This window comes from Salvelinus sp. IW2-2015, linkage group LG20 (assembly GCF_002910315.2).
Source record: "Salvelinus sp. IW2-2015 linkage group LG20, ASM291031v2, whole genome shotgun sequence".
Classification (NCBI taxonomy): domain Eukaryota; kingdom Metazoa; phylum Chordata; class Actinopteri; order Salmoniformes; family Salmonidae; genus Salvelinus; species Salvelinus sp. IW2-2015.
Window position 1 is genome coordinate 45,828,904 of NC_036860.1, and position 25,490 is coordinate 45,854,393.

The 25,490-nt window shown below is 41.9% G+C and overlaps 1 protein-coding gene across 2 annotated transcripts; it reads left to right on the top strand.

The window, feature by feature from the left end:
- Positions 1-302: 302 nt before the first annotated feature.
- LOC111981076 (solute carrier organic anion transporter family member 2B1) lies at positions 303-23,787 on the top strand. 2 transcript variants are annotated; one of them, XM_024012215.2, is made up of 15 exons: positions 303-393; positions 3,519-3,645; positions 6,111-6,248; positions 7,337-7,499; positions 7,882-8,106; positions 8,615-8,713; positions 16,145-16,275; positions 18,043-18,139; positions 18,397-18,561; positions 19,413-19,602; positions 19,722-19,872; positions 20,399-20,568; positions 21,235-21,299; positions 22,679-22,799; positions 23,017-23,787. In XM_024012215.2, exons 2-15 carry the CDS (start codon positions 3,559-3,561, stop codon positions 23,201-23,203), a joined length of 1,989 nt encoding a protein of 662 aa, XP_023867983.1. In that variant the 5' UTR covers positions 303-393; positions 3,519-3,558; the 3' UTR covers positions 23,204-23,787. The 2 variants fall into 2 exon arrangements, with proteins under 2 accessions (XP_023867983.1, XP_023867984.1); XM_024012216.2 differs by lacking the exons at positions 303-393; positions 3,519-3,645; positions 6,111-6,248; positions 7,337-7,499 and adding an exon at positions 7,581-7,738.
- The last annotated feature ends 1,703 nt before the right edge of the window (positions 23,788-25,490 follow it).

Here is a 25,490-nt window from a genome sequence, read left to right on the forward strand (position 1 = left end):
ATTCAGATMTTTTGCGCTCAGTCTTTACTATAAGCCAAATAAACAATGTGCATAGCTGTCTAACAACCAGTACAGTATGTTRTGTTCAGGCATTCTACCCACATGATAGCAGAGTTTATCTCCTTTCTCTTATCCTGTATTCTCTTATAATGTTAACTTACCTCCCTTTTCCTCATTCCCACCCACACCCCCACTCCCACTCCCAGCCCCACTCTCCTCCCCCTTTCTGTTCAGTCACTTGCCCATTTCAAGGAATTCATCAAAGTTGAGCACGCCTTATTTCATCGAGTGAAAGCTACCTCCTGGGGTTCCAACTAAGCTCACTTTCTGTGTGAGTCGACATCTGAGGAGTGGATACAGAACACACCACTAAACCTCAGCTTCATCTACAGAGTAAGTGACCAACTGTACTGTTCTGTACTACTGCTTTTAACTGTGATCCACTATCCACTAACTCYACTAGCTGTAATTCAGACACTGTAATCTAATGTACTGTGCAGTGTGTAGAGATTATGTGTGAGAGGACAGGTTGTTGTGTGCAGCATAAAGTTGAAGTTGGAAGTTTACATACTTCGGTTGGAGTCATTAAAACTTGTTTTTCAACCACTCCACAAATGTCTTGTTAACAAACTATAGTTTTGGCATGTCGGTTAGGACATCTACTTTGTGCATGTGACAAGTAATTCTTTCCAGCAATTGTTTACAGASAGATTATTTCACCTAAAATTCACTGTATCACAATTCCAGTGGGTCAGAAGTTTACATACACTAACTTGACTGTGCCTTTAAAAAGCTTGGAAAAATTCCAGAAAATAATGTCATGGCTTTAGAAGCTTCTGATAGGCTAATTGATATCAATTGAGTCAATTGGAGGTGTACCTGTGGATGTATTTCAACGCCTACCTTCAAACTCAGTGCCTCTTTGCTTGACATCATGGAAAAATCAAAAGAAATCAGCCAAGAMCTCAGAAAAGCAATTGTAGACCTCCACAAGTCTGGTTCATCCTTGGGAGCAATTTCCAAATGCCTGAAGGTACCACGTTCATCTGTACAAACAATAGTACGCAAGTATATACCCCATGGGATCATGCAGCTGTCATACCGCTCATGAAGGAGACGCGTTCTGTCTCCTAGAGATGAACGTACTTTGGTGCGAAAAGTGCAAATCAATCCCAGAACAACAGCAAAGGACCTTGTGAAGATGCTGGAGGAAACGGGTACAAATGTATCTATATCCACAGAAAAACGAGTCCTATATCGACATAACCTGAAAGGCCGCTGAGCAAGGAAGAAGCCACTGCTCAAAAACCGCAATTAAAAAAGCCAGACTACGGTTTGCAACTGCACATGGGGACAAAGATTGTACTTTTTGGAGAAACGTCCTCTGGTCTGATGAAACAAAAATAGAACTGTTTGGCCATAATGACCATTGTTATGTTTGGAGGAAAAAGGGGGAGGCTTGCAAGCCGAAGAACACCATCCCATCCGTGAAGCACGGGGGTGGCAGCATCATGTTGTGGGGGTGCTTTGCTGCAGAAGGTACTGGTGCACTTCACAAAATAGATGGCATCATGAGGTAGGAAAATTATGTGGATATAATGAAGCAACATCTCAAGACATCAGTCAAGAAGTTAAAGCTTGGTGGCAAATGGGTCTTCCAAATGGACAATGACCCCAAGCATACTTCCAAAGTTGTGGCAAAATGGCTTAAGGACAACAAAGTCAAGGTAGAGGAGTGGCCATCACAAAGCCCTGACCTCAATCCTATAGAACATTTGTGGGCAGAACTGAAAAAGCGTGTGCGAGCAAGGAGGCCTCACAAACCTGACTCCGTTACACCAGCTCTGTCAGGAGGAATGGGCCAAAATTCACCCAACTTATTGTGTTAAGCTTGTGGAAGGCTGCCCGAAATGTTTGACCCAAGTTAAACAATTTAAAGGCMATGCTACCAAATACTAATTGAGTGTATGTAAACTTCTGACCCACTGGGAATGTGATGAAAGAAATAAAAGCTGAAATAAATCATTCTCTCTGCTATTATTCTGACATTTCACATTCTTAAAATAAAGTGGTGATCCTAACTGACCTAAAACAGGRAAATTTTACTGGGATTAAATGTCAGGAATTGTGAAAAACTGAGTTTAAATGTATTTGGCTAAGGTGTATGTAAACTTCCGACTTCAACTGTATTTGTGGTTGAAACTGGCCTTTTGGCATTTAGTGCATGTGCCTAACAATGAACACCAAGGTGTTAGCACTAAAATCTAAAATGTATTGCTTTTGTGTGTACACATTTGAGGAGTCTGAAAGGGAGTTTGATATTTCTACGACTGCAGTAATGCCAGTCCCACTGGTGTGGTATTTTATGGTGCAGTGTTTGTTTTTGTTGACATTCCACAACTGATTGGTGCTTGTCTCCTGCCCGTCTTATCTCTCTTGACTGCAGCCACACCAACTCCCATGTTACACAAACATGCTTGGGGGGGAAACGTGGAAAAACACCACAAAAACACTACAATGCCTTCAGAAAGTATTCATACCATTTGACTCCACATTTTGTTATGTTACAGCCTCAATTCAAAATTGCAAATGTATTGAAAAGGAAATGGAGAAATATCTCATTTACATACGTATTCACACGTCAGAGTCAATACTTTGTCGAAGCACCTTTGTCGTCATGGGGATTRTGTGTAGGCCAGTGMCAAAAATGTTTTTTATACATTTTCAATTCAGGCTGTAGCACAACAAAATGTGGAAAAAGTCAAGGGGTGTGAATACTTTCTGAAGACACTGTATATTGCAGCATTTTACTGCTTTACAGTAAGAACACACAGTAAGTATATACTGCATGTGGAAATGCTTCTCTAAGGTGTGTTCTAGTGGCCAGTGCCATGCAACCTCTCTTCTGTGTGGTCTTCAGATTTATATCTGCTATTAGTGCATTGTTTAGTGTGATCTAGTGCATAATGTGCACAGTAATTCACAAACTGAGGTAAAGTTAATCTTAAAGTCATGATCTCTCCAGCATGTCACCACAACTTGGGATTCTTTATGGGAGGTAATGGAGTAATGCTTACTGACTTTCACATTCACTTTGTAATGAGAAATGGTGGACAACTTGAACCCAGGCATATCCCCCTAAATTTTTCTCCCTACATCTGTCTCTGTTGGTCTCAATTTGTCGATCTCTCTGTCCCCACTCTCTGTCTCTTTCTCTCTTAATCTCTCTCTTTCTCTCTCTCTCAACATTATGATGTGAATGAAGATTGTTTCTCTTCAAACTGAATATAAACTCAGAGCACTGCATCTCAATATGATTTAAATGAATAGCACATCTCCTCTACCTGATTTTAACAATGGCAGTAGATACAGAACACCAGCAGAGATAGAAGTATATATAAGTATAAGTGTTATTGGAGTCCAAATTATAGAGAGACAAAGTGAATATAAAGATTGAAGATACAAAGTAACCAGAGTACAAGGAAAAGAACTTGACTGGAAATCTGTGACATTTATAGATTTTCTACTTCCTGGGTTGGATCACTGAGTCTGACAGGTATGATGGCCAGCGACCTCCAGATGAACTCTGAACAATTGAAGTCGAAGCCTCCTGCYAGATGCAGGAGCCCCTTCAACAGCATCAAGGTAGGTTGCATCACCTCAAAACTACATATAACATTTCCACTTGCAACTAGCGCCAAATGTCAATTACATACCAGTAGTAGCAAAGGAATAGAAATCTATGAGAGTAGCATACTTTTTAGAACGCCACACAACACTGCTGATTAGCATAATAGCATTTTACCGTCCGGCTGTTGCTGTTGTGTGTACAATTTCCAAAATTATAGGTTCTCGTTTATTACATTTTACTCCCAGTGGTATAAAGTACCTCTTAAGGATACGCCCCTTTATTTTCAATTTTCGCCTAAAATGACATACCCAAAWYKAMMTKSCTTTAGCTCAGKACCTAAAGCAAGGATATGCATATTCTTGATAMCATTTGAAAGGAAAAACTTTGTAGTTCGTGGAAATGTGAAATGAATGTAGGAGAATATAACACATTAGATCTGGTAAAAGATAATACAAAGAAAAAAAACATACATATTATTCCAGCCCAGGCTCAATTTAGATTTTGGCCACTAGATGGCAGCAGTGTATGTGCAACGTTTTAGACTGATCCAATGAACCATTGCATTTCTGTTCAAATGTTGTATCAAGACTGCCCAAATGTGCCAAATTGGTTTATTAATACATTTTCAAGTTCATAACTATGCACTCTCCTCAAACAATAGCATTGTATTATTTCACTGTAAATTGGACAGTGCAGTTAGATTAACAATAATTTAAGCTTTCTACGAATATCAGATATGTCTATGTCCTGTGAAATGTTCTTGTTACTTACAACCTCATGCTAATCGCATTAGYCTACGTTAGCTCCACCGTCCAGCGTGGGACACACACTTTCCTTTAGAAAGGTTAAGTAAAAATACTTTGAAGTAATACTATTTGTATTTGTACTTTGCTATTCATATTTTTGACTACTTTTACTTTTACTCATTCCTAAAGAAAATAATGTACTTTTTACTCCATACATTTTCCCTGACACCCAAAAGTACTCATTATATTTAGATTGCTCAGGCAGGACAGCAATATGATCCCATTGATGCACCAATCAAAATAACACATTGTCATCCGTACTGCCTCTGATTCACTAAACACAGATATTGCATTTGTAAATGATTGATGTGTGGGAATGTGCCCCTGTCTGTCTGTAAATTTAAAAAACAATTAAATTGTGGCGTCTGGTTTGCTGAATATAATGATTTTGATGTATAGCGTTTACTTTTTACTTTTACTCAGGTATGACAACTGAGTACCTTTTCTACCACTGTGCCTAAGTACATTTTAAACCAGATACTTTTAGACTTTTCCTCAAGTAATATTTTACTGGGTGACTTTCACTTTTACTTGAGTCATTTTCTATTAAGGTATCTTTACTTTTGCTCAAGTATGACAATTTAGTATTTTTTCCACAACTGGTTACTCCTGTCTCTCACCTCTCACATCATTACTCCCAACTCTCACTGAGTGTCAGTGTTCGAGAGCATCAAATCTTTGATGCGTTGTGAGTAAATTGACTGATCTACAAATAATAATTAGTAGTTATTTATGATTCAAGCTGATTTGTAGATAACCTGCAATGTCGAAAAAGCCCAATTAATGTATTGGTCTGCTTTGTGTGTTGTGTTGTCGCAGAACTGAGACAATACCGGGAAGTGAGGTCAAAGGGCAAATCTATGTCTACAGACTGCTGTTCAGGAGTCCAGAAGATTTAGACTTGGATTATGTGATGTTAGGGTCACAGAGACTGCTAGCGTGCTAACATTAAGGAGTTTAACCTACATTAATTGACAGGATATCCTCATGTTATGGACTGGAGCCATAAAGTTCCACCGTCAGAGAGGAAAGGGAGCAAATCTTCCTTGTTTTGCAATCTGAAATGTAGTTTATTTCTTAATGTAGTGAAAACGTTGATGTGTGTCCTGTAGTCTACTGTGATTTTCCTCTGTAGCCCCAGGAGGGGTTGTGTTTCCTGGTGTTTTCAGCACAACCTTGTAGTGTTCCCATGAGTTAGAAACACATAAACTTGGCTTCTGTATGTGTCTTTTAACTACATGAGTCTACTTCCTCGTGAATTCACTTGTAAAACTGTATCTTCAGGAGAGTTAAGATAAGAAACTTGGCAAATAAAGAATTACTTAAAAAATATTAGGGTTAGGCAGTTTGTATTACGTGTAACACATTATGTTCTGGGAGTGAAAATCCTCATAAAGTTACCCATAGGCCTACAGTGGCCATTCTAAAGAGAGAAAACCAGACCCTCTTTAGCCCTCCAGGTAACTACAGTAGCATTACGTTTTGTTACATTACATAATTTCTTTACATAAAGGTGTCATACGTGAAACATGACATGGTTCCACATAAAGTTCTCCTGAATATTTGAATCAGACTTTTGAGCTTTCTGTAGACCATTGATCAGATCTGTTATATTAATTTTGAATGATTCCTACTACACGTATCTATAGTCTGTCAACCTCTCTCTCCACTAGTTCTTCGTGCTATGCCATGGTATGCTCCAGCTGGCCCAACTGTTGGTGTCTGGGTATCTGAAGAGCTCCATCTCCACTATAGAGAGACGCTACGGCTTCTCCAGCCAGAAGTCTGGCATCCTGGCCTCATTCAATGAGGTGAGCATGCCATGTACCCCACCACTCTACTGAGCTGGTTCAGATAACAGGCTGGCTAATTTGTTCCAAATTCATCAGGTTAAGATGATTCTTTTCAGAAGATTTTCAGAAGATTAATTTTCACATGTGAGAGGGTGCACGTGAGTGTGTTACGGTGTGTGTGTGGATCACAGTGCCATCCGTTTTGTCACCAAAGCCCCATATACTACCCACCATTGCGACCTGTATGCTCTCGTTGGCTGGCCCTCGCTTCATATTTGTCACCAAACCCACTGGCTCCAGGTCATCTAAGTCTTTGCTAGGTAAAGCCCTGCCTTATCTCAGCTCACTGGTCACCATAGCAGCACCCACTCGTAGCACATGCTCCAGCAGGTATATTTCACTGGTCACCCCCAAAGCCAATTCCTCATTTGGCCGCCTTTCCTTCCAGTTCTCTGCTGCCAATGACTGGAACGAATTGCAAAATTCACTGAAGCTGGAGACTCATATCTCCCTCTCTAACTTTAAGCACAAGCCGTCAGAGCAGCTCACAGATCACTGCACCTGTACATAGCCCATCTGTAAATAGCCCATCCAACTACCTCATCCCCATACTGTTATTTTWATTTTTTGCTCCTTTGCAACCCAGTATCTCTGCTTGCACATTCATCTTCTGCACATCACTCCAGTGTTTAATTGCTAAATTGAAATATATAGAAATATATAGAATGTATATAGAATTTTCTATTGTGTTATTGACTGTTTGTTTGTTTATTCCATGTGTAAGTCTGTGTTGTTGTTTGTGTCGCATTGCTTTGCTTAATCTTGGCCAGGTCGCAGTTGTAAATGAGAACTTGTTCACAACTGGCCTACCTGGTTAAATAAAGGTGAAATAATACAAATTTAAAAAAGGTTAGGATTTTCGGTTAAGGTTAGGGTTAAGATTAAGGTTAGGGTAAGAGTACGGTTTAGTGTTAGGTTTAAGGTTAGGGGTTAGGAAAAATAGGATTTTGAAAGGGACTGAATTTTGTGTCCCCACATGGTTAACTGTACAAGACTGTGTGTGTGTGTGTGTGTGTGTGTGTATGTGCGCTTGTGTGTGTGTGTAGGTGGGGAACACGGTCCTGATAGTGTTTGTGAGTTTCTTTGGTAGCCGTGTTCACCGGCCGCGGTTCATCGGTGGAGGGGCACTGGTGGCCAGTCTGGCTGCTTTGATGATGGCCCTGCCTCATTTCATCAGTGGCCCCTACGAGTACACAGTCCACATCAGCCGTAAGTCACACACACACAAATGCAGACACGTACTGTGTGTGTGTGTGTGTGTACGTGCGCTTGTGTGTGTGTGTAGGTGGGGAACACGGTCCTGATAGTGTTTGTGAGTTTCTTTGGTAGCCGTGTTCACCGGCCGCGGTTCATCGGTGGAGGGGCACTGGTGGCCAGTCTGGCTGCTTTGATGATGGCCCTGCCTCATTTCATCAGTGGCCCCTACGAGTACACAGTCCACATCAGCCGTAAGTCACACACACACAAATGCAGACACGTACACACATTCAAATACACGCACACACAAACACACATTTGTTTGAATCTCAAAACAAAATAGTTGTTATCACCTAACTTCTAACTCCTTCCTACCTCTACCTTTGTTCCATAGAATCCAAGGATGACAACTCTGGTCTCTGCCAATTAGAGAGCTCCTTCCAAACCCCCTTGTCCAATCACAGCTGCACACAGCAGGAGAGTCATGCTCAGCAGGGCGTATTCCCACTCCTGCTCCTAGGACAGCTACTCCTGGGAATCGGCGGAGTTCCCATCCAACCCTTCGGAATCTCCTACATTGATGACTATGCCAGCAAGAGAAACTCTCCCTTCTACCTAGGTGCGATCACTGGGAATGACTGGGAAACACAGAAAATTCTTGGAATACTGGGAATATACATTCTGATGCAGGACTTTTGGGCCAAAACGTCCGGGTTTTTTTAACTACAAATCAGTAGATTATTATTTATTTTTTTGAAGGGAGCGTTCCACCATACTTCTGTAACGTTCCTGCAACTTTTGCCTGCACTTTATAACCTCCAATACTGGGAATACATGCAGGGATGTTAGAGGGAGTGCTAGATGAGACATTTCACACATAACCCTGGTGCAGAAGCTGAAAAAACTGGCAAAGAAACAAAATGTATTGTATCCACTCATTGTTTGCAGCTCTCAAGGCTGTGTTGTGTTTAGTCTAAAAACGATAAGCAGACTTTCATTTTCTTTTCATCAACTTAGAAGTATGATCTGGGGAGAAGCAAATCATGAGCAATCACACTTTATTTTCTGTTTAACTGTATTGACCCCACAACAGGAATGTTATGTCTGACTGTGGTTCCCCCCTGCAGGTATTCTCCTGGCTGTCACGTCTATCGGTCCTGCATTTGGTTTCATGATGGGCTCCTTCATGCTGAGATTTTATGTCGACATCGACAAGATGTCCAAAGGTTAGCACACGCACTTGCTCGCTCACTCACGCATGCACGCACGCACACACACACACACACACACAGTCCCAGGCACTCCTCAGATGTTCACAGCATGTCAGAAGTGTTTCATCTGGAGTTGATATGGGGAAGGAAAATCCAGGGGTCATGTTTTCTCTTACCACACTACTGACATGGAGTTTCACCAAAATTTTATGAGGATTAAGGGTTGGTGTTGAACCAGGATGTGGACATAAAGCTAGGGTTAGGTTTGAACTGGGAGGTTTGAACTGGGATGTGGACATAAAGCTAGGGTTAGGTTTGAACTGGGAGGTTTGAACTGGGATGTGGACATAAAGCTAGAGTTAGGTTTGAACTGGGAGGTTTGAACTGGGATGTGGACATAAAGCTAGGGTTACACAGAACCCAAACCGGCTGTGCGCGCCATCGTGCATACATTTATTTTGTCCCCCCACACCAAACGCTTGCACTTGCTAGCTATTTTGTCCTATTTTGTCCTGGGCTAATTTGTCCTGGGCTAATTTGTCCTGGGATAATAACATTAGGTTGTTATTTTACCTGAAATGCACAAGGTCCTTTACTCCGACAATTAATCCACACATAAAACAGTCAACCGAATCGTTTCTTGTCATCTCTCCTCCTTCCAGGCTTTTTCATCCTTGAACTTATATCGTGATTGGCATCTAAACTTTCATAGTATTACCACAACAACCRGCAACACAGTTCGTCTTTCAATCACCCACGTGGGTATAACCAATGAGGAGATGGCACGTGGGTACCTGCTTCTAAAAACCMATAAGGAGATGGGAGAGGCAGGACTTTCAGTGCGATCTGCGTCAGAAATAGAAAGGACTTCTATTTTAGCCCTTGGCAACGCAGATGCTCGTTAACGTGTGCGAGCAGTGCGGGTGCAATAATTGAATTTCAAAATGTATTTTGCAGCGCTCGCGCACGCGACGCGAGCAGTGTAGTCAGGGTATTAGGGTTGAACTGGGATGTGGACATAAAGCTAGGGTTAGTGTTGAACTGGGATGTGGACATAAAGCTAGGGTTAGGGTTGAACCGGGATGTGAACATAAAGCTAGGGTTAGGGTTGAACGCGGATGTGGACAGAAAGCTAGGGTTAGGGTTGAACGGGATGTGAACATAAAGCTAGGGTTAGTGTTGAAACCGGGATGTGAACATAAAGCTAGGGTTAGGGTTGAACCGGGATGTGAACATAAAGCTAGGGTTAGGGTTGAACACGGGATGTGGACATAAAGCTAGGGTTAGTGTTGAACCAGGATGTGAACATAAAGCTAGGGTTAGGGTTGAACCGGGATGTGAACATAAAGCTAGGGTTAGGTTGAACCGGGATGTGAACATAAAGCTAGGGTTAGGGTTGAACTGGATGTGGACATAAAGCTAGGGTTAGTGTTGAACCAGGATGTGAACATTAAGCTAGGGTTAGTGTTGAACCGGAATGTGAACATAAAGCTAGGGTTAGTGTTGAACCGGGATGTGAACATAAAGCTAGGGTTAGGGTTGAACCGGGATGTAAACATAAAGCTAAGGTTAGGGTTGAACTGGGATGTGGACATAAAGCTAGAGTTAGGTTAGGGTTGAACCGGGATGTGAACATAAAGCTAGGGTTAGTGTTAGGGTTGAACCGGGATGTTAACATAAAGCTAGGGTTAGGGTTGACACGGGATGTAAACATATAATAAGCTAAGGTTAGGGTTGAACTGGGATGTGGACATAAAGCTAGAGTTAGGGTTAGGGTTGAACCGGGATGTGAACATAAAGCTAGGGTTAGTGTTAGGGTTGAACCGGGATGTTAACATAAAGCTAGGGTTAGGGTTGAACCGGGATGTAAACATAAAGCTAGGGTTAGGGGTGAACCGGGATGTAAACATAAAGCTAGGGTTAGGGTTGCCCGGGATGTGAGCATAAAGCTAGGGTTAGGGTTGAACCAGGATGTAAACATAAAGCTAAGGTTAGGGTTGAACCGGGTTGTAAACATAAAGCTAGGGTTAGTGTTGAACCAGGATGTGAGCATAAAGCTAGGGTTAGTGTTGAAACGGCTGTGGACATAAAGCTAGGGTTAGTGTTGAACCAGGATGTGGACAGAAAGCTAGGGTTAGTGTTGAACCAGGATGTGGACATAAAGCTAGGGTTAGGGTTGAACGCGGGATGTGGACAGAAAGCTAGGGTTAGTGTTGAACCGGCATGTGGACATAAAGCTAGGGTTAGTGTTGAACCGGGATGTGAACATAAAGCTAGGGTTAGGGTTGAACTGGGTAGTGGACATAAAGCTAGGGTTAGTGTTGAACCGGATGTGGACATAAAGCTAGGGTTAGGGTTGAACCGGATGTGGACAGAAAGCTAGGGTTAGTGTTGAACCGGCATGTGGACATAAAGCTAGGGTTAGTGTTGAACCGGGATGTCAACATAAAGCTAGGGTTAGGGTTGAACCGGGATGTGAACATAAAGCTGGGTTAGGGTTGAACCGGGATGTGAACATAAAGCTAGGATTAGGGTTGAACCGGGATGTGAACATAAAGCTAAGGTTAGTGTTGAACCGGGATGTGAACATAAAGCTAGGGTTAGGGTTGAACCGGGATGTGAACATAAGCTGGGTTAGGGTTGAACGGGATGTGGACATAAAGCTAGGGTTAGTGTTGAACCAGGATGTGAACATAAAATAGGGTTAGGGTTGAACCGGGTGTGAACATAAAGCTAGGGTTAGGGTTGAACCGGGATGTGAACATAAAGCTAGGGTTAGGGTTGAACCTGGATGTGGACATAAAGCTAGGGTTAGTGTTGAACCAGGATGTGAACATTAAGCTAGGGTTAGTGTTGAACCGAATGTGAACATAAAGCTAGGGTTAGTGTTGAACGGGATGTGAACATAAAGCTAGGGTTAGTGTTGAACCGGGTGTGACATAAAGCTAGGGTTAGGGTTGAACGGGGTGTAAACATAAAGCTAGGTTAGGGTTGACCTGGGATGTGGACATAAAGCTAGAGTTAGGGTTAGGGTTGAACCGGGATGTGAACATAAAGCTAGGGTTAGTGTAGGGTTGAACCGGGATGTTAACATAAAGCTAGGGTTAGGGTTGAACCGGGATGTAACATAAAGCTAAGGTTAGGGTTGAACTGGGATGTGGACATAAAGCTAGAGTTAGGGTTAGGGTTGAACCGGGATGTGAACATAAAGCTAGGATTAGTGTTAGGGTTGAACCGGGATGTTAACATAAAGCTAGGGTTAGGGTTGAACCGGGATGTAACATAAAGCTAGGTTAGGGGTGAACCGGGATGTAAACATAAAGCTAGGGTTAGGGTTGAACCGGGATGTGAGCATAAAGCTAGGGTTAGGGTTGAACGGGATGTAACATAAAGCTAGGGTTAGGGTTGAACCGGGTTGAAACATAAAGCTAGGGTTAGTGTTGAACCAGGATGTGGACAGAAAGCTAGGGTTAGTGTAGAACCAGGATGTGGACATAAAGCTAGGGTTAGTGTTGAACCGGCATGTGGACATAAAGCTAGGGTTAGTGTTGAACCGGCATGTGGACATAAAGCTAGGTTAGTGTTGAACCAGGATGTGGACAGAAAGCTAGGGTTAGGGTTGAACCGGGATGTGGACAGAAAGCTAGGGTTAGTGTTGAACCGGCATGTGGACATAAAGCTAGGGTTAGTGTTGAACTGGGATGTGGACATAAAGCTAGGGTTAGTGTTGAACCAGGATGTGGACATAAAGCTAGGGTTGGGTTGAACCGGGTGTGGACAGAAAGCTAGGGTTACTGTTGAACCGGCATGTGGACATAAAGCTAGGGTTAGTGTTGAACTGGGTAGTGGACATAAAGCTAGGGTTAGTGTTGACCGGGATGTGGACATAAAGCTAGGGTTAGGGTTGAACCGGGATTGTGACATAAAGCTAGGGTTAGTGTTGAACTGGGTAGTGGACATAAAGCTAGGGTTAGTCTTGAACCGGGATGTGAGCATAAAGCTAGGGTTAGGGTTGAACCAGGATGTGGACTAAAGCTAGGGTTAGGGTTGAACCAGGATGTGGACATAAAGCTAGGGTTAGTGTTGAACCAGGATGTGGACATAAAGCTAGGGTTAGTGTTGAACCGGGATGTGGACATAAAGCTAGGGTTAGTGTTGAACCAGGATGTGACATAAAGCTAGGGTTAGTGTTGAACCAGGATGTGGACATAAAGCTAGGGTTAGTGTTGAACCAGGATGTGAACAAAAGCTAGGGTTAGGGTTGAACCGCATGTGGACATAAAGCTAGGGTTAGTGTTGAACCGGCATGTGGACATAAAGCTAGGGTTAGTGTTAACTGGGTAGTGGACATAAAGCTAGGGTTAGTGTTGAACTGGGTAGTGACATAAAGCTAGGGTTAGTGTTGAACTGGGTAGTGGACATAAAGCTAGGGTTAGTGTTGAACTGGGTAGTGGACATAAAGCTAGGGTTAGTGTTGAACTGGGTAGTGAACATTAAGCTAGGGTTAGTGTTGAACTGGGTAGTGGACATAAAGCTAGGGTTAGGGTTGAACCAGGATGTGAACATAAAGCTGGGTTAGGTTGAACCAGGATGTGGACAGAAAGCTAGGGTTAGTGTTGAACCGGCATGTGGACATAAAGCTAGGGTTAGTGTTGACCGGCATGTGGACATAAAGCTAGGGTTAGTGTTGAACCGGCATGTGGACATAAAGCTAGGGTTAGTGTTGAACCGGCATGTGGACATAAAGCTAGGGTTAGTGTTGAACCGGCATGTGACATAAAGCTAGGGTTAGTGTTGAACCAGGATGTGGACATAGCTAGGGTTAGGGTTGTGTGACCGGCATGTGGACATAAGCTAGGTTAGTGTTGAACCAGGATGTGACATAAGCTAGAGTTAGGGTTAGTGTTGAACCGGCATGTGGACAGAAAGCTAGGGTTAGTGTTGAACTGTGAAGTGGACAGAAAGCTAGGGTTAGTGTTGAACTGTGAGTGGACAGAAAGCTAGGGTTAGTGTTGAACCGGCAGTTGGACATAAAGCTAGGGTAGTGTTGAACTGTGAAGTGGACATAAAGCTAGGGTTAGGGTTAGAATGCAATATAGGGCGGTTATGTACTAAGGGTCACGTTAGGGTGTTTTCTTTACATGCCTGAGTTTCAAGCCGTGAATAAAATCAGGTGTTAATGAAGACTAGCTGGAATAATGTTCATGATAGCGACGACCTTGTCTTCACTCCACTCCTGTGAATTCTAAGATCGACCTCCTTCTGTGTGAACCAAAGCCACCACTACAGACATGTTCTCACCCTGCAATGCTTCAGATACCTCTAAAACAGGATTTACAACAATCATGGGCCAGTGTCCTGTATTTGCAGTCTGCTCTCATTGATCTCAGCTTTTTAGTTTAATGCATCTCATTTATCAAGGTGTGATAGCATTGTCTATGATTTGACAAATGTTCAAAACTGTTCAAAGGCCAGCTGAATTCAATTTAGGTAATACTAGATTATTCCCCATTGTTTTGAGGTGTGTGTCTGGGTGTGTGCGTGTGCTCGTGTGTGTGTGTTTCCTCAAGCCTGAACTAGCGCCTTCTACAAGGCACACACAGTGCAGCCTAATGGAACGTGACTTCATTCTTGCAAATATTTAGATAGAACTAATATGGAAGTTATATATAGTGCCTTCGGAAAGTATTCAGACTCCTTGACTTTTTCCACATTTTGTTACGTTACAGCCTCATTCTAAAATGGATGTAAAAAAAACCTTCATCAATCTACACATAATGATAAAGCGAAAACCGTTTTTTAKACATTTTTGCAAATGTATAAWWWWTTWMAAACAGAAATACCTTACTGACATAAGTATTCAGACCCTTTGCTATGAGACTCGAAATTGAGCTCAGGTGCATCCTGTTTCCATTGATCATCCTTGAGATGTTTCTACAACTTGATTGGAGTTCACCTGTCGTAAATTAAATTGATTGGACATGATTTGGAAAGGCCCACACCTATCTATATAAGGTCCCACAGTTGATATGAGGTTGAAGGAATTGTACGTAGAGCTCAGAGACAGGATTGTGTTGAGACACAGWTCTGGGGAAGGGTACCAAAAAATGTATGAATCATTGAAGGTCCCCAAGAACATAGTGGCCTCCATCATTCTTAAATGGAAGAAGTTTGGAACCAGCAAGACTCTTCCTAGAGCTGGACGCCCGGCCAAACTGAGCAATCAGGGGAGAAGGGCCTTGGTCAGGGAGATGACCAAAAACCAGATGATCACGCTGACAGAGCTCTAGAGTTCCTCTGTGGAGATGGGACCTTCCAGAAGGCCTTTGTGGTAGAGTGGCCAGACTGAAGCCACTCCTCAGTAAAAGRCACATGACAGCCTGCTTGGAGTTTGCTAAAAGGCACCTAAAGACTCACAGACCATGAGAAACAAGATTATTTGGTCTGATGAAACCAAGATTGAACTCTTTGGCCTGAATGCCAAGCGGCACRTCTGGAGGAAACCTGGCACCATCCTTATGGTGAAGCATGTTGGTGGTAGCATCATGCTGTCGGGATGTTTTTCAGCGGCAGGGACTGGGAGACTAGTCAGGATTGAGGCAAAGATGAAAACAGAAAAGTACAGAGGGATCCTTGATGAAAACCTGCTCCAGAGCACTCAGAACCTCTGACTGGTACGAAGGTTCACCTTCCAATAGGACAACGACCCTAAGAACACAGCCAAGACAACGCAGGACAATTTGGGACAATTCTCTGAATGTCCTTGAGTGACCCAGCCAGAGGCCAGACTTGAACCCAATCGAACATCTCTGGAGAGACGTGAAAATAGCTCTGCAGCGATGCTCCTCAGAAGAATGGAAGAAACTCCCCAAATACAGGTGTGCCAAGCTTGTAGTGTCATACCCAAGAAGATTTTATTTTATTTTTATAAATTAGTTTTTGCTTTGTAATTATGGGCTATTGTGTGTAGATTGAAGAAAAAATGAAAAATGTAATCCATTTTAGAGTAAAATAGATTCTTAGCTGGAATTTGGGTTCCTACAGCCAGTGTGACCTCATTCAACAGAACATTTAACCTCCGGCAAACTGATAGCAGTTTCCAGGAAGAAATCACTCTCTTTCACTGGGAGAAGCTCCACATTCATTTTCAATGACTGAAAGTGAAAGACTGATTTCTTCCTGGAAACTGCTATCAGTTTGACGGAGATTCAATGTTTTGTTGCATGATACCAAGGGAAAAAACAACTTTCTCTTAACACTGTCTAAAATTGCTCAAAACGTTACAACATGTTGAAACCAGGAACTGTGCTCAGGGTACACTTCTATACATACAGTGCATTTGATTCAATGTATTATTTTATTTAATAGTTTCATCGAATATTTTATTTTATTATTGATAATGTACTTTGCAACTAGTACAGTAACATGTCTCTCTCCTGTCTGCAGATGAGATAGGTCTGGAGAGAGGGGACCCTCGCTGGGTGGGAGCCTGGTGGTTGGGCTTTGTCGTGGCAGCCTCCTTCCTCTTTCTCACCTCCCTGCCCTACCTCTTCTTCCCCAAACAGATGCCAAAAGAGGTGATTGTATACCAGCTGAGTCACAGTCATGACATATATTTCTAATGAAAGTTGCACAATCTTCTCTCATAGAAAATATGTGGTTCAGAGCAAGTGAGAGTGATGTGGTTTGACCTTGTTGAATAAGGTTTTGGCTCATATCCATCATTCTGAAATAATGTTTTTATCAGATTTTGGTTMATGTTTCTCTAATCAGTCATCGAGCACAAAGAAGAATACTCGTGCCAGTTCTTGCTCAATAGTGAAAGTGGCTGTATATCATATTAACATGGCAGAGCATAACTGGGCGTGCACACACACACACAAACACAAACACAGACACAGACACACAGTCTCTCTCTCTCTGTCTCTTGAATGCTGGAGCTTTAAAAGCTCTAAAGCTTGGCGTGTAACTTGAGTGCACTGCATTGCACCATACTTAGAATATGTGGACAACTACAAATACCTAGGTGTCTGGTTACACTGTAAACTCTCCTTCCAGACTCACAGTAAGCATTTCCAATCCAAAATTAAATCTAGAATCCTATTTCGCAACAAAGCATCCTTCACTCATGCTGCCAAACATACCCTCGTAAAAGCTGTCTCTTATACACATCTAGATGTGTATAAGAGACAGGCATTGCACCATACTTAGAATATGTGGACAACTACAAATACCTAGGTGTCTGGTTACACTGTAAACTCTCCTTCCAGACTCACAGTAAGCATTTCCAATCCAAAATGAAATCTAGAATCGGCTTCCTCTTTCACAACAAAGCATCCTTCACTCATGCTGCCAAATATCCTCCAACACTCTACTCAGCAAATTGGATGCAGTCTATCACAGTGCCATCCGTTTTGTCACCAAAACCCCATATACTACCCACCACTACGACCTGTATGCTCTCGTTGGCTGGCCCTCGCTTCATATTTTTCGCCAAACCCACTGGCTCCAGGTCATCTATAAGTCTTTGCTAGGTAAAGCCCCACCTTATCTCAGCTCACTGGTCACCATAGCAGCACCCACTCCAGCAGGTATATTTCACTGGTCACCCCCAAAGCCAATTCCTCCTTCGGCCGCCTTTCCTTCCAGTTCTCTGCTGCCAATGACGGGAACGAACTGCAAAATCACTGAAGCTGGAGACTCATATCTCCCCCACTAGCTTTAAGCACCAGTTGTCAGAGCAGCTCACAGATCACTGCACCTGTACATAGCCAATCTGTAAATAGCCCATCCAACTACCTCATCCCCATACTGTTATTTTTTTGCTCCTTTGCACCCCAGTATCTCTACTTGCACACTCATCTTCTGCACATCTATCACTCCAGTGTTCAATTGCTATATTGTAATTATTTCGCCACTATGGCCTATTTATTGCCTTACCTCCGTTATCCTACCTCATTTGCACACACTGTGTATATACTTTTTCTATTGTATTATTGACTGTATGTTTGTTAATTCCATGTGTAACTCTGTGTTGTTGTTTGTGTTGCACTGCTTGCTTTATCTCAGCCAGGTCGCAGTTGTAAATGAAAACTTGTTCTCAACTAGCCTACCTGGTTAAATAAAGGTGGAATAAAATAAAAAATACACTTTACATTTGATAATTTCGCAATCAGACAAACTATCTCTTTGCCACATCGTGTGACCCAGGTCTCTTCAAAGGCTATTAGAGAGAGTTAATGCAATACAGGCAGGATTACATGTTTACTGTACCGTATTCACACTCAAATCTGTTTTAACACGAGTAAAGAGCATCATTGTGGTTCTTCCTCTCCCCTGGTTAGGAAGCTGCAGGCGATGCCAAAAAACCCAGAGCCGAGGAGAAAAAGAAACCGCTGCCAGACCCCGTCCAGGAGCTCACCCTCACACAGTTCCTCAAAAGTTAGACTTTTATAAGACCACATCCGTCTGTTTCCTTTCCATTTCCCTTCATTGTGTCTGTGGGTGACTACATGGCGTTGAGGGTGACGGTCACTGATGTCATGATACTGATAGTATATGAAAAGTAGTTGTGGTGGTCTCTCTCTTCCTCTATTGTTGCTTCTCATCCCTTGTTAAATATGGTCTGAAGCAGTTAGGTCATCGGCTTCGTTCGCCTATTTCTTCTCCCTCTCTTCCCCCCCCCTTCTCTCTCCCAGGTTTCCCCCGTATCACCCTGCGGACCTTGCAGAACCCCATCTACCTGTTGGTGGTGCTGGCACAGGTCCACCTGGCAGCTATGATAGCCGGCCTTGCCACCTTCATGGCCAAGTTCATAGAGCGCCAGTTTACCCAGACCGCCTCCTTCTCCAACATGATGATCGGTGAGAGACACCATTCGTTATCTCTGTGGAACATCCTGGTTTAGRTTAAGGTTAAGGTTAGGGTTTGTCTAAAAAATTTGAATAGAAATAGAACCAATGGACCAAATGAAAATTCCACTCCATGGAGAGTGATTGCTTCAGTCAAATCTGCACACCTCCAGTATTTGACACCTGTGTTTGACATATACACAGTATTAGCTGAGAATAATTATGCTTCAACTTTCCAATGGTCTATGGAAAGCACAGGGCGCATAGAAAACGACCACAAACACTTTTGTGGAAATCTAATTAGCCTAGTAAAAAAATCCCCATAAAAATCTGTCAGATTAATGATCAACTGGAGGTAATCATTCACAGATGCTGTCCAGACGATAAAGACTCCATTGTATGTGCAGAGCACAGCCAATCAAACCCCTGCCACCCATGCTTATAGCCTTGGAATACAGTGTGTTCTCTTTGATGAACAGGGTCAAATCTGGATGGGATTTACTTGCCCTTTACCCCAGTGTTGTAGCCAGTTCTTTGGCGGGGTGCAGAATCTCCAGTGTTAGCACCTGAAGCTGCCAATATATCACCATTTTCCATGACAACCAAATAAGGCTGACCATTTTTARGAGGGTGTTAACAGAGCGAGGCAGAGGGGAACCACCCTGCCTAAGTAATGGGAAACACTGGTTGTGTTCCAGGTTGTCTTTCTCAAAGTCGGGATGCGCACATCTCAGTGTTTAATGTCTCCGGAACCATAGTAACATAGCTATCTTCTGAGATGTGCAGGGCGACTGCAATTAACATTATCTGGAATGTGCCAACTGCTTTATTCTGAGTAACCTTTAATCTTTGTGTGCCTGAAGGTGGGGTGAACATCCCTCTGGCGGTGCTGGGCATCGTGCTGGGCGGGGCTCTGATGAGGAGGCTGAATATCTCTACTAGAGGCTCCGCCCTCATCTGCACGTCAGCCATCTTGATGTGTATACTCACCGCACTGCCTCTCCTCCTCCTCGGCTGCTCCACACAGAGGGTCACTGGCATCTACCCCACCAAGTAGGTTGCCGTCTCAAAAGGTTACCCTCACCTCTCCACCCTCCTTAAAACAACASTTAAGCCATAAGTTGCCATATTGTACCAGGCACCATTTCTCTTACATCTTCTTCTGTTCTCAGACAGAACAGGTCTTTGGAGTGTAGCTCTGGGTGCTCCTGTCCGACTGAGGACTTTAACCCAGTGTGTGGCTCAGACGGGGTGGAGTTCAGATCRCCCTGTCATGCAGGCTGCTTGACCAAAGTACTGGATGACAACACCAGCAAAATCCTGGTAAACCACTACACCTGCCTATCCATAAATGGGCTGAATCCTAACTTCTCCTGGCATTCAATGAATGTTCCATGTATTATATTTGCACATGAGCTTAAAAAAGAAAGCAGAGAGAAAATGAAATCATATAAGATGCAGAATGACTGAAGAAACCCTAGATGRTGGGTTTCAAGGTAGTAGACGTGTCAGACAGACTCTAAAGGGGCCTCACTTCTGCTTTACTGTCACAGCCCGGTGCCTACTGCATGGAAAACAGAGTTTAAAGCCAGACTCAGCATTCTTGAACCAACACACACACACTTACACACATGCACGCACACATGCTACCACCACACAAAGCCTGGGAGAAGAATATTCGTTTTGCTTGAAGCCAGAGAGACTGTTTCTTGATAATGTCTTTTCAATGTCTTTGTGAGATTCTCATTCATACCTAATAATGCCAACAGTTACTGCCAGATGCAATGGTGTGAGTCTGATTGGCCAGTCAGTGGTTAACGTCATGTGACTCTCTCTGTCTCTCTGACAGAAATACACCGACTGTGGCTGCATAGGGGTCAGCGGATCCTATGGTTATGCGTTGCCAGGGACATGCGGTAGTGACTGCAAACACCTCCTCCTGCCCTTCATGGTTCTCTCTGCTCTCACCTGCTTCATTGCATCATTCTCACAGACCCCATCCTACATGATGATACTGAGGTAGAACATACACACACGCCTTTCACACACAGGCCTAACATGATACTAACATACTGAACACACACACCAATGAAAGAGAGGGAGAGAGAGAGCATCTGCAAATCAAAGTCACGTACACAGATTTGAAGATGTTATTGCAGATKCAGCGAAATGTTTGTTTCAAGCTCCAATGCCTAGAAAACAATACCCACATAATCCAAAAGTGAAAAGAAATTAAGAAATATCAGAACGAGCAATGTCAGAGTTCAGGAAGATAAATATATATAATGGTGTGTATAGACAGAATATAAGTAGAAAAGTTGTGTACAGCAGTAGTTATAGGTTGAGTCATGACTAAAATACAGTATATACATATAAAGTCGGTAAAACAGTGTGTAAACATTATTAAAGTGACCAGTGTTCAATGATTATATGTACATAGGGCAAAGCAGTCTCTAAGGTGCATGCAACAACAAAGATTTCAAGATAAAGAGGATGGGGGTAGTGTGGCATGTTGATATTTGAGGTGTGTGTGTGTGTGTGTGTGTGTGAAAAAAGTCTGACATGGTTTACTGCATCCGTTCAGCTGTTGTGATTCACTCTGATTTAAACGCTGTTCTATCCAGCTCTCCATCCCCTCTACCCTCTCCATCAATTTTTCCTTATCTCTCCCACTCTCCTCTGCAGGACAGTGAGACCAGAGGATAAGTCTTTTGCTGTGGGTGTTCAGTACATGCTCTTCAGAGTGCTGGGTGAGTTACAGTGTTACAGCCTGAATTAAAAATGGATTAAATTTAGATTTTGTGTCACTGGCCTACACACAATACCCCATAATGTCAAAGTAGAATTATGATTTTAGAAATTGTTACACATTAATAAAAATGAAAAGCTGAAAATGTTTTGAATCAATAAGTATTCAACCCATTCGTTATGGCAAGCCTAAATAAGTTCAGGAGTAACAAGTCACATAATGCTTAATAAGAAGTCATAAAATAAGTTGCATGGGCTCACACTGTGTGCATTAATAGTGTTTAAAATTATTTATATTTTTGAATGACTCCCTAATCTCTGTACCTCACATAGTATTATCTGTAAGGCTCCTCAGTTGAGAAGTGAATTTCAAACACTGATTCAACTGCAAAGACCAGGGAGGTCTGGAAAATGGCTGTCTAGCAATAATCAACAACCAACTTGACAGAGCTTGAAGAATTAAAACATTTATAATGTGCAAATATTGTACAATCCAAGTGTGCAAAGCTCTTCGACTTACCCAGAAAGACTCACAGCTGTAATCACTGCCAAATGTGATACTAATGTGTACGTATTGGCTCAGGGGTTTGAATACTTATGTAATAAAGACATTTTAGTGTTTATTTTCATACTTTATTTTTTACAAATGTTCATATTTTTCTTCTACTTTGACATTAGAGTATTTTGTGTAGATCTATTACAATTAAATCCATTTTAATCCCACCTTTTAAAACAACAAAATGTGGAAAAGTCAAGGGGTGTGAATACTATCTGAAGACACTGTATATCAGCATTACACAGCCAGCCACACTCACCTCTTTGCCTTGGATCCCAAGAAATGTAGATAAATGACCTACAGTGATCRACTTTTCTGCTCGAGCAGACATCCATAATTTTAACAGCAAATGTCTGGGAAACTGCCTTTTAAATATTTAACCCTGAATTTGACTCTGTTTGTCCTGTTAGGTGACATTAAAGGTACAGTAGAGTCAGCAATATGACGTAGATGCACAAATCAAACAGCATAGTGGGTCAATTTCCACAACAACTAAAAGCATTGGAGCGCGATGCCAAACTTCTCTGCTGTTTTGGTCCCGTGGYTACCACGTTGTAAAAGTGTGAAGCGAACTTGTGAGCATGCGCAGATACTGTGTGAGAGCGAAGTCTTGCATCTCACTCATCGCAATATCTGCATTACTGCTCATGCAATGTCATTTAGCTGACTCTACCTTTAAGCTGGACCATGTACACTATGGAAATAAGACTCGACAGGGATAATTAACACAAAAACACTGCCACTCATAAAGAATCACCTCACAGGCGCTCATCCAAATGTCTGTTTACACAGTGTGTTTATAATTCTGTGTATGTGTGTCTCCAGCGTTCCTGCCAGCCCCAGTCCTGTATGGCACTGCCATAGACACCACCTGTATCATCTGGGGGAAGAAGTGTGGGAGGAACACGTCCTGTCACTACTACAACATGGACCTCTTCAGACAGAGGCAAGCGCCAACATATATGTCAGCCATGTCAGTCATTCTAGAAAGTATTTGAGATGTGCTTGATTTAGCATAGAGCAGTTATGGACCATTTTACCAGGCAAACTAAATCAAACACAGTTCAAGTATTTAAAAGTATTTCCAATACTGTATTTCTTAGACCCAGGCCTGTTATAGAGTAGTGGTATGTCTGATATTCTCCTTTCTCTTCTGTGTGCAGGTTCCTGGGTCTGCAGGCATTCTTTGTCACCGGAGCATTTGTCTGCTTCCTGCTCTCCCTCCTGGTCCTGAGACATAGAGCAGGAAAACAAGGCCAGCAGGCAGGACAGGGATACACTATGATTGACAGAGAGCAGAGTCCAGACAAGAACACTGCCTCCAATGAATTGCAGAGTATGGCAGCATAAGAGAGGCCTGATAGAGAAGGAGAAAAAGGAAGAAAGAAAGAACTGAATTGCGAACTGAGTAGAAAGTCTATTTCTATCCCCCAGAGGGTCATGATGAAAACTACAGAAATGAGAGGTGCTCCTTAGAATTCTCTCTCATTGAGAGTCCATCTCTTACTGTGTGTGTCCTCCATTTTGTCCATGGGAGGACTTGTTACTTTCTCTTCCTGACCCGTTGGCCAATGAGCAGTGCTTCGAAAGTGTTGGTGAAGCTACTCTGAAAATATAGGTTACCAAGCAGGCAATTACTTCACACTGGAAGAAGTTAAGCTACACTAAAGCTACCCTTTAAAAAAMTATATCGTTTTATTAAACTAAAGTTACTTTGAAAAAGGAGTTCACTATATCCAAACTACTTGGTGAAAATGTATAAAAATAAAAATTATATCTGAAATGTCATAGACTACCAATTGCAATAACGCATCACTTTGCGGTATCAACAGAATGTGTAATTTTGCCTATTAATCACAAAACCTATGTATCAAGTGAGAATTAAGTAATGTGTGGCTCAATTGGCAGAGCATGGTGCTTGCAATGCCAGGGTTGGGGGTCTGATTCCCATGGGGGACCAGTACAAAAATGAATCCATTCTGAATAAGCGCGTCTGCTAAATGRAAAAAATTAATTAGGCAGGTGTGATGCAGAAAAAATGAAATGATTGACTACACTATGCAAAAAAGTAGGGTGGAGTTCCAGTAGTTAACTACACCCCTACATGGCAAAAAGTAATTAAGTGTGCAACTCTAGATTTCTTACATACTCATATTATTATTATTTGATTTCTTTAGCCCGCTCGAGCTTAAACGATTTAACACGAAACCAACTTCCAAATGCCCAGACTGCCCCAACTGGGGTTGCTTGAGAAAAATATTTTTGATAACATTTATACTTTTTGAACCATATCAATATTTAAATGAGCTCCCAATGCATTTCAATGGAAAAAAAGGGTCACAGACTTCAATTGTAAAAAAATAAAAAAATAAAAAAATAAAAAAGAGATTCTAGAGCAATCTCTATTAAGCTATTAACACCAAACCAACTTAGATTTCTTGTCAAAGGATTTTCTTATACTATGTATACTTTTTTAACTATAACGATCTTAAATGTGCATAAATTAACATAAGTTTAAATGAGAACCATAGGAATATAAGGGTAGCTTATCAAAATGGACCAGTTCCTTGGCCAGTTAAGCTAAGCTACAAGACCAACTTTAAAACATTCAGGCTATACCTACTTCAAATTCTTTAAAATCTGTATTAACTATAACTACATGAATGTGTCCTACATTTGCATAAATTAAATCACCAACAGCAACTCATAGACCATTCAAACTACAGACACCAAACCAACTTTCACATGTTCAGGCTATCATAACTTCCAATTCTTAAAAACACGTATTAACTAGAACTATTCAAATTTGCATAAAATACCTCACCAACAGTAACTCTTGAACCATTCAAGCTAGAGACACCAAACCAACTGCCACATGTTCAGGCTAACCTATACCTTTCTAGTTACCTACTAAAAATACTACCATATTTTAATTTAGTTCAAGTAACACCAAGCTACTGCAAAATGTATTTAAATTACTGCTTGAACTACATAGTTCCCTACTCCCAAAACTGTGCTTAGAGAAAGTACACTATTACTGCGCCCAAACTGACTGTAATAATGTGTACAGCAAGTGCTGTATCTGAGCCATGGCACTTTTACTATAGCATGTCATTCTCTGGGACCAGTCTGAGTGGTTCCCTATCCACTGAAACAGGGTCAGATCTTTTTCTATACCTCTTATGGTTAAGGTTAGGACTTGGGGAGTATAAGCTGATCCTAGACCTCTAGAGGATAATCTCTACCTATAGTGAGTATTGCAGGAGACACCTGATCTATGAACTGTAGATCAGCGTTATCAGACCAAAGAGAGCATTAGATAACCACACTTACCAAGCCAATGGTCTTCAGATGTTGGTTGTTTTTATACCATTTTTATATACCATATATTTTTCTACAGATTAAAAAAAAAAAAATTGTCCTTTGTAAACAATATAAAGTGGTGAACGTATACTTTCAAAGAAAAGTATCATTATAGATTGAGGAGGTGCCTTACATATAAACAACTCCAATAATATATCATGCTTATAATCTTATCCTGTGAAGAAAAAAATGTAAATATTTTCACTACATTATATAAAGTGGAATTTATATTTGATGGACAATTCCACACAAGGCATCTGTTTCTCCATTGCTC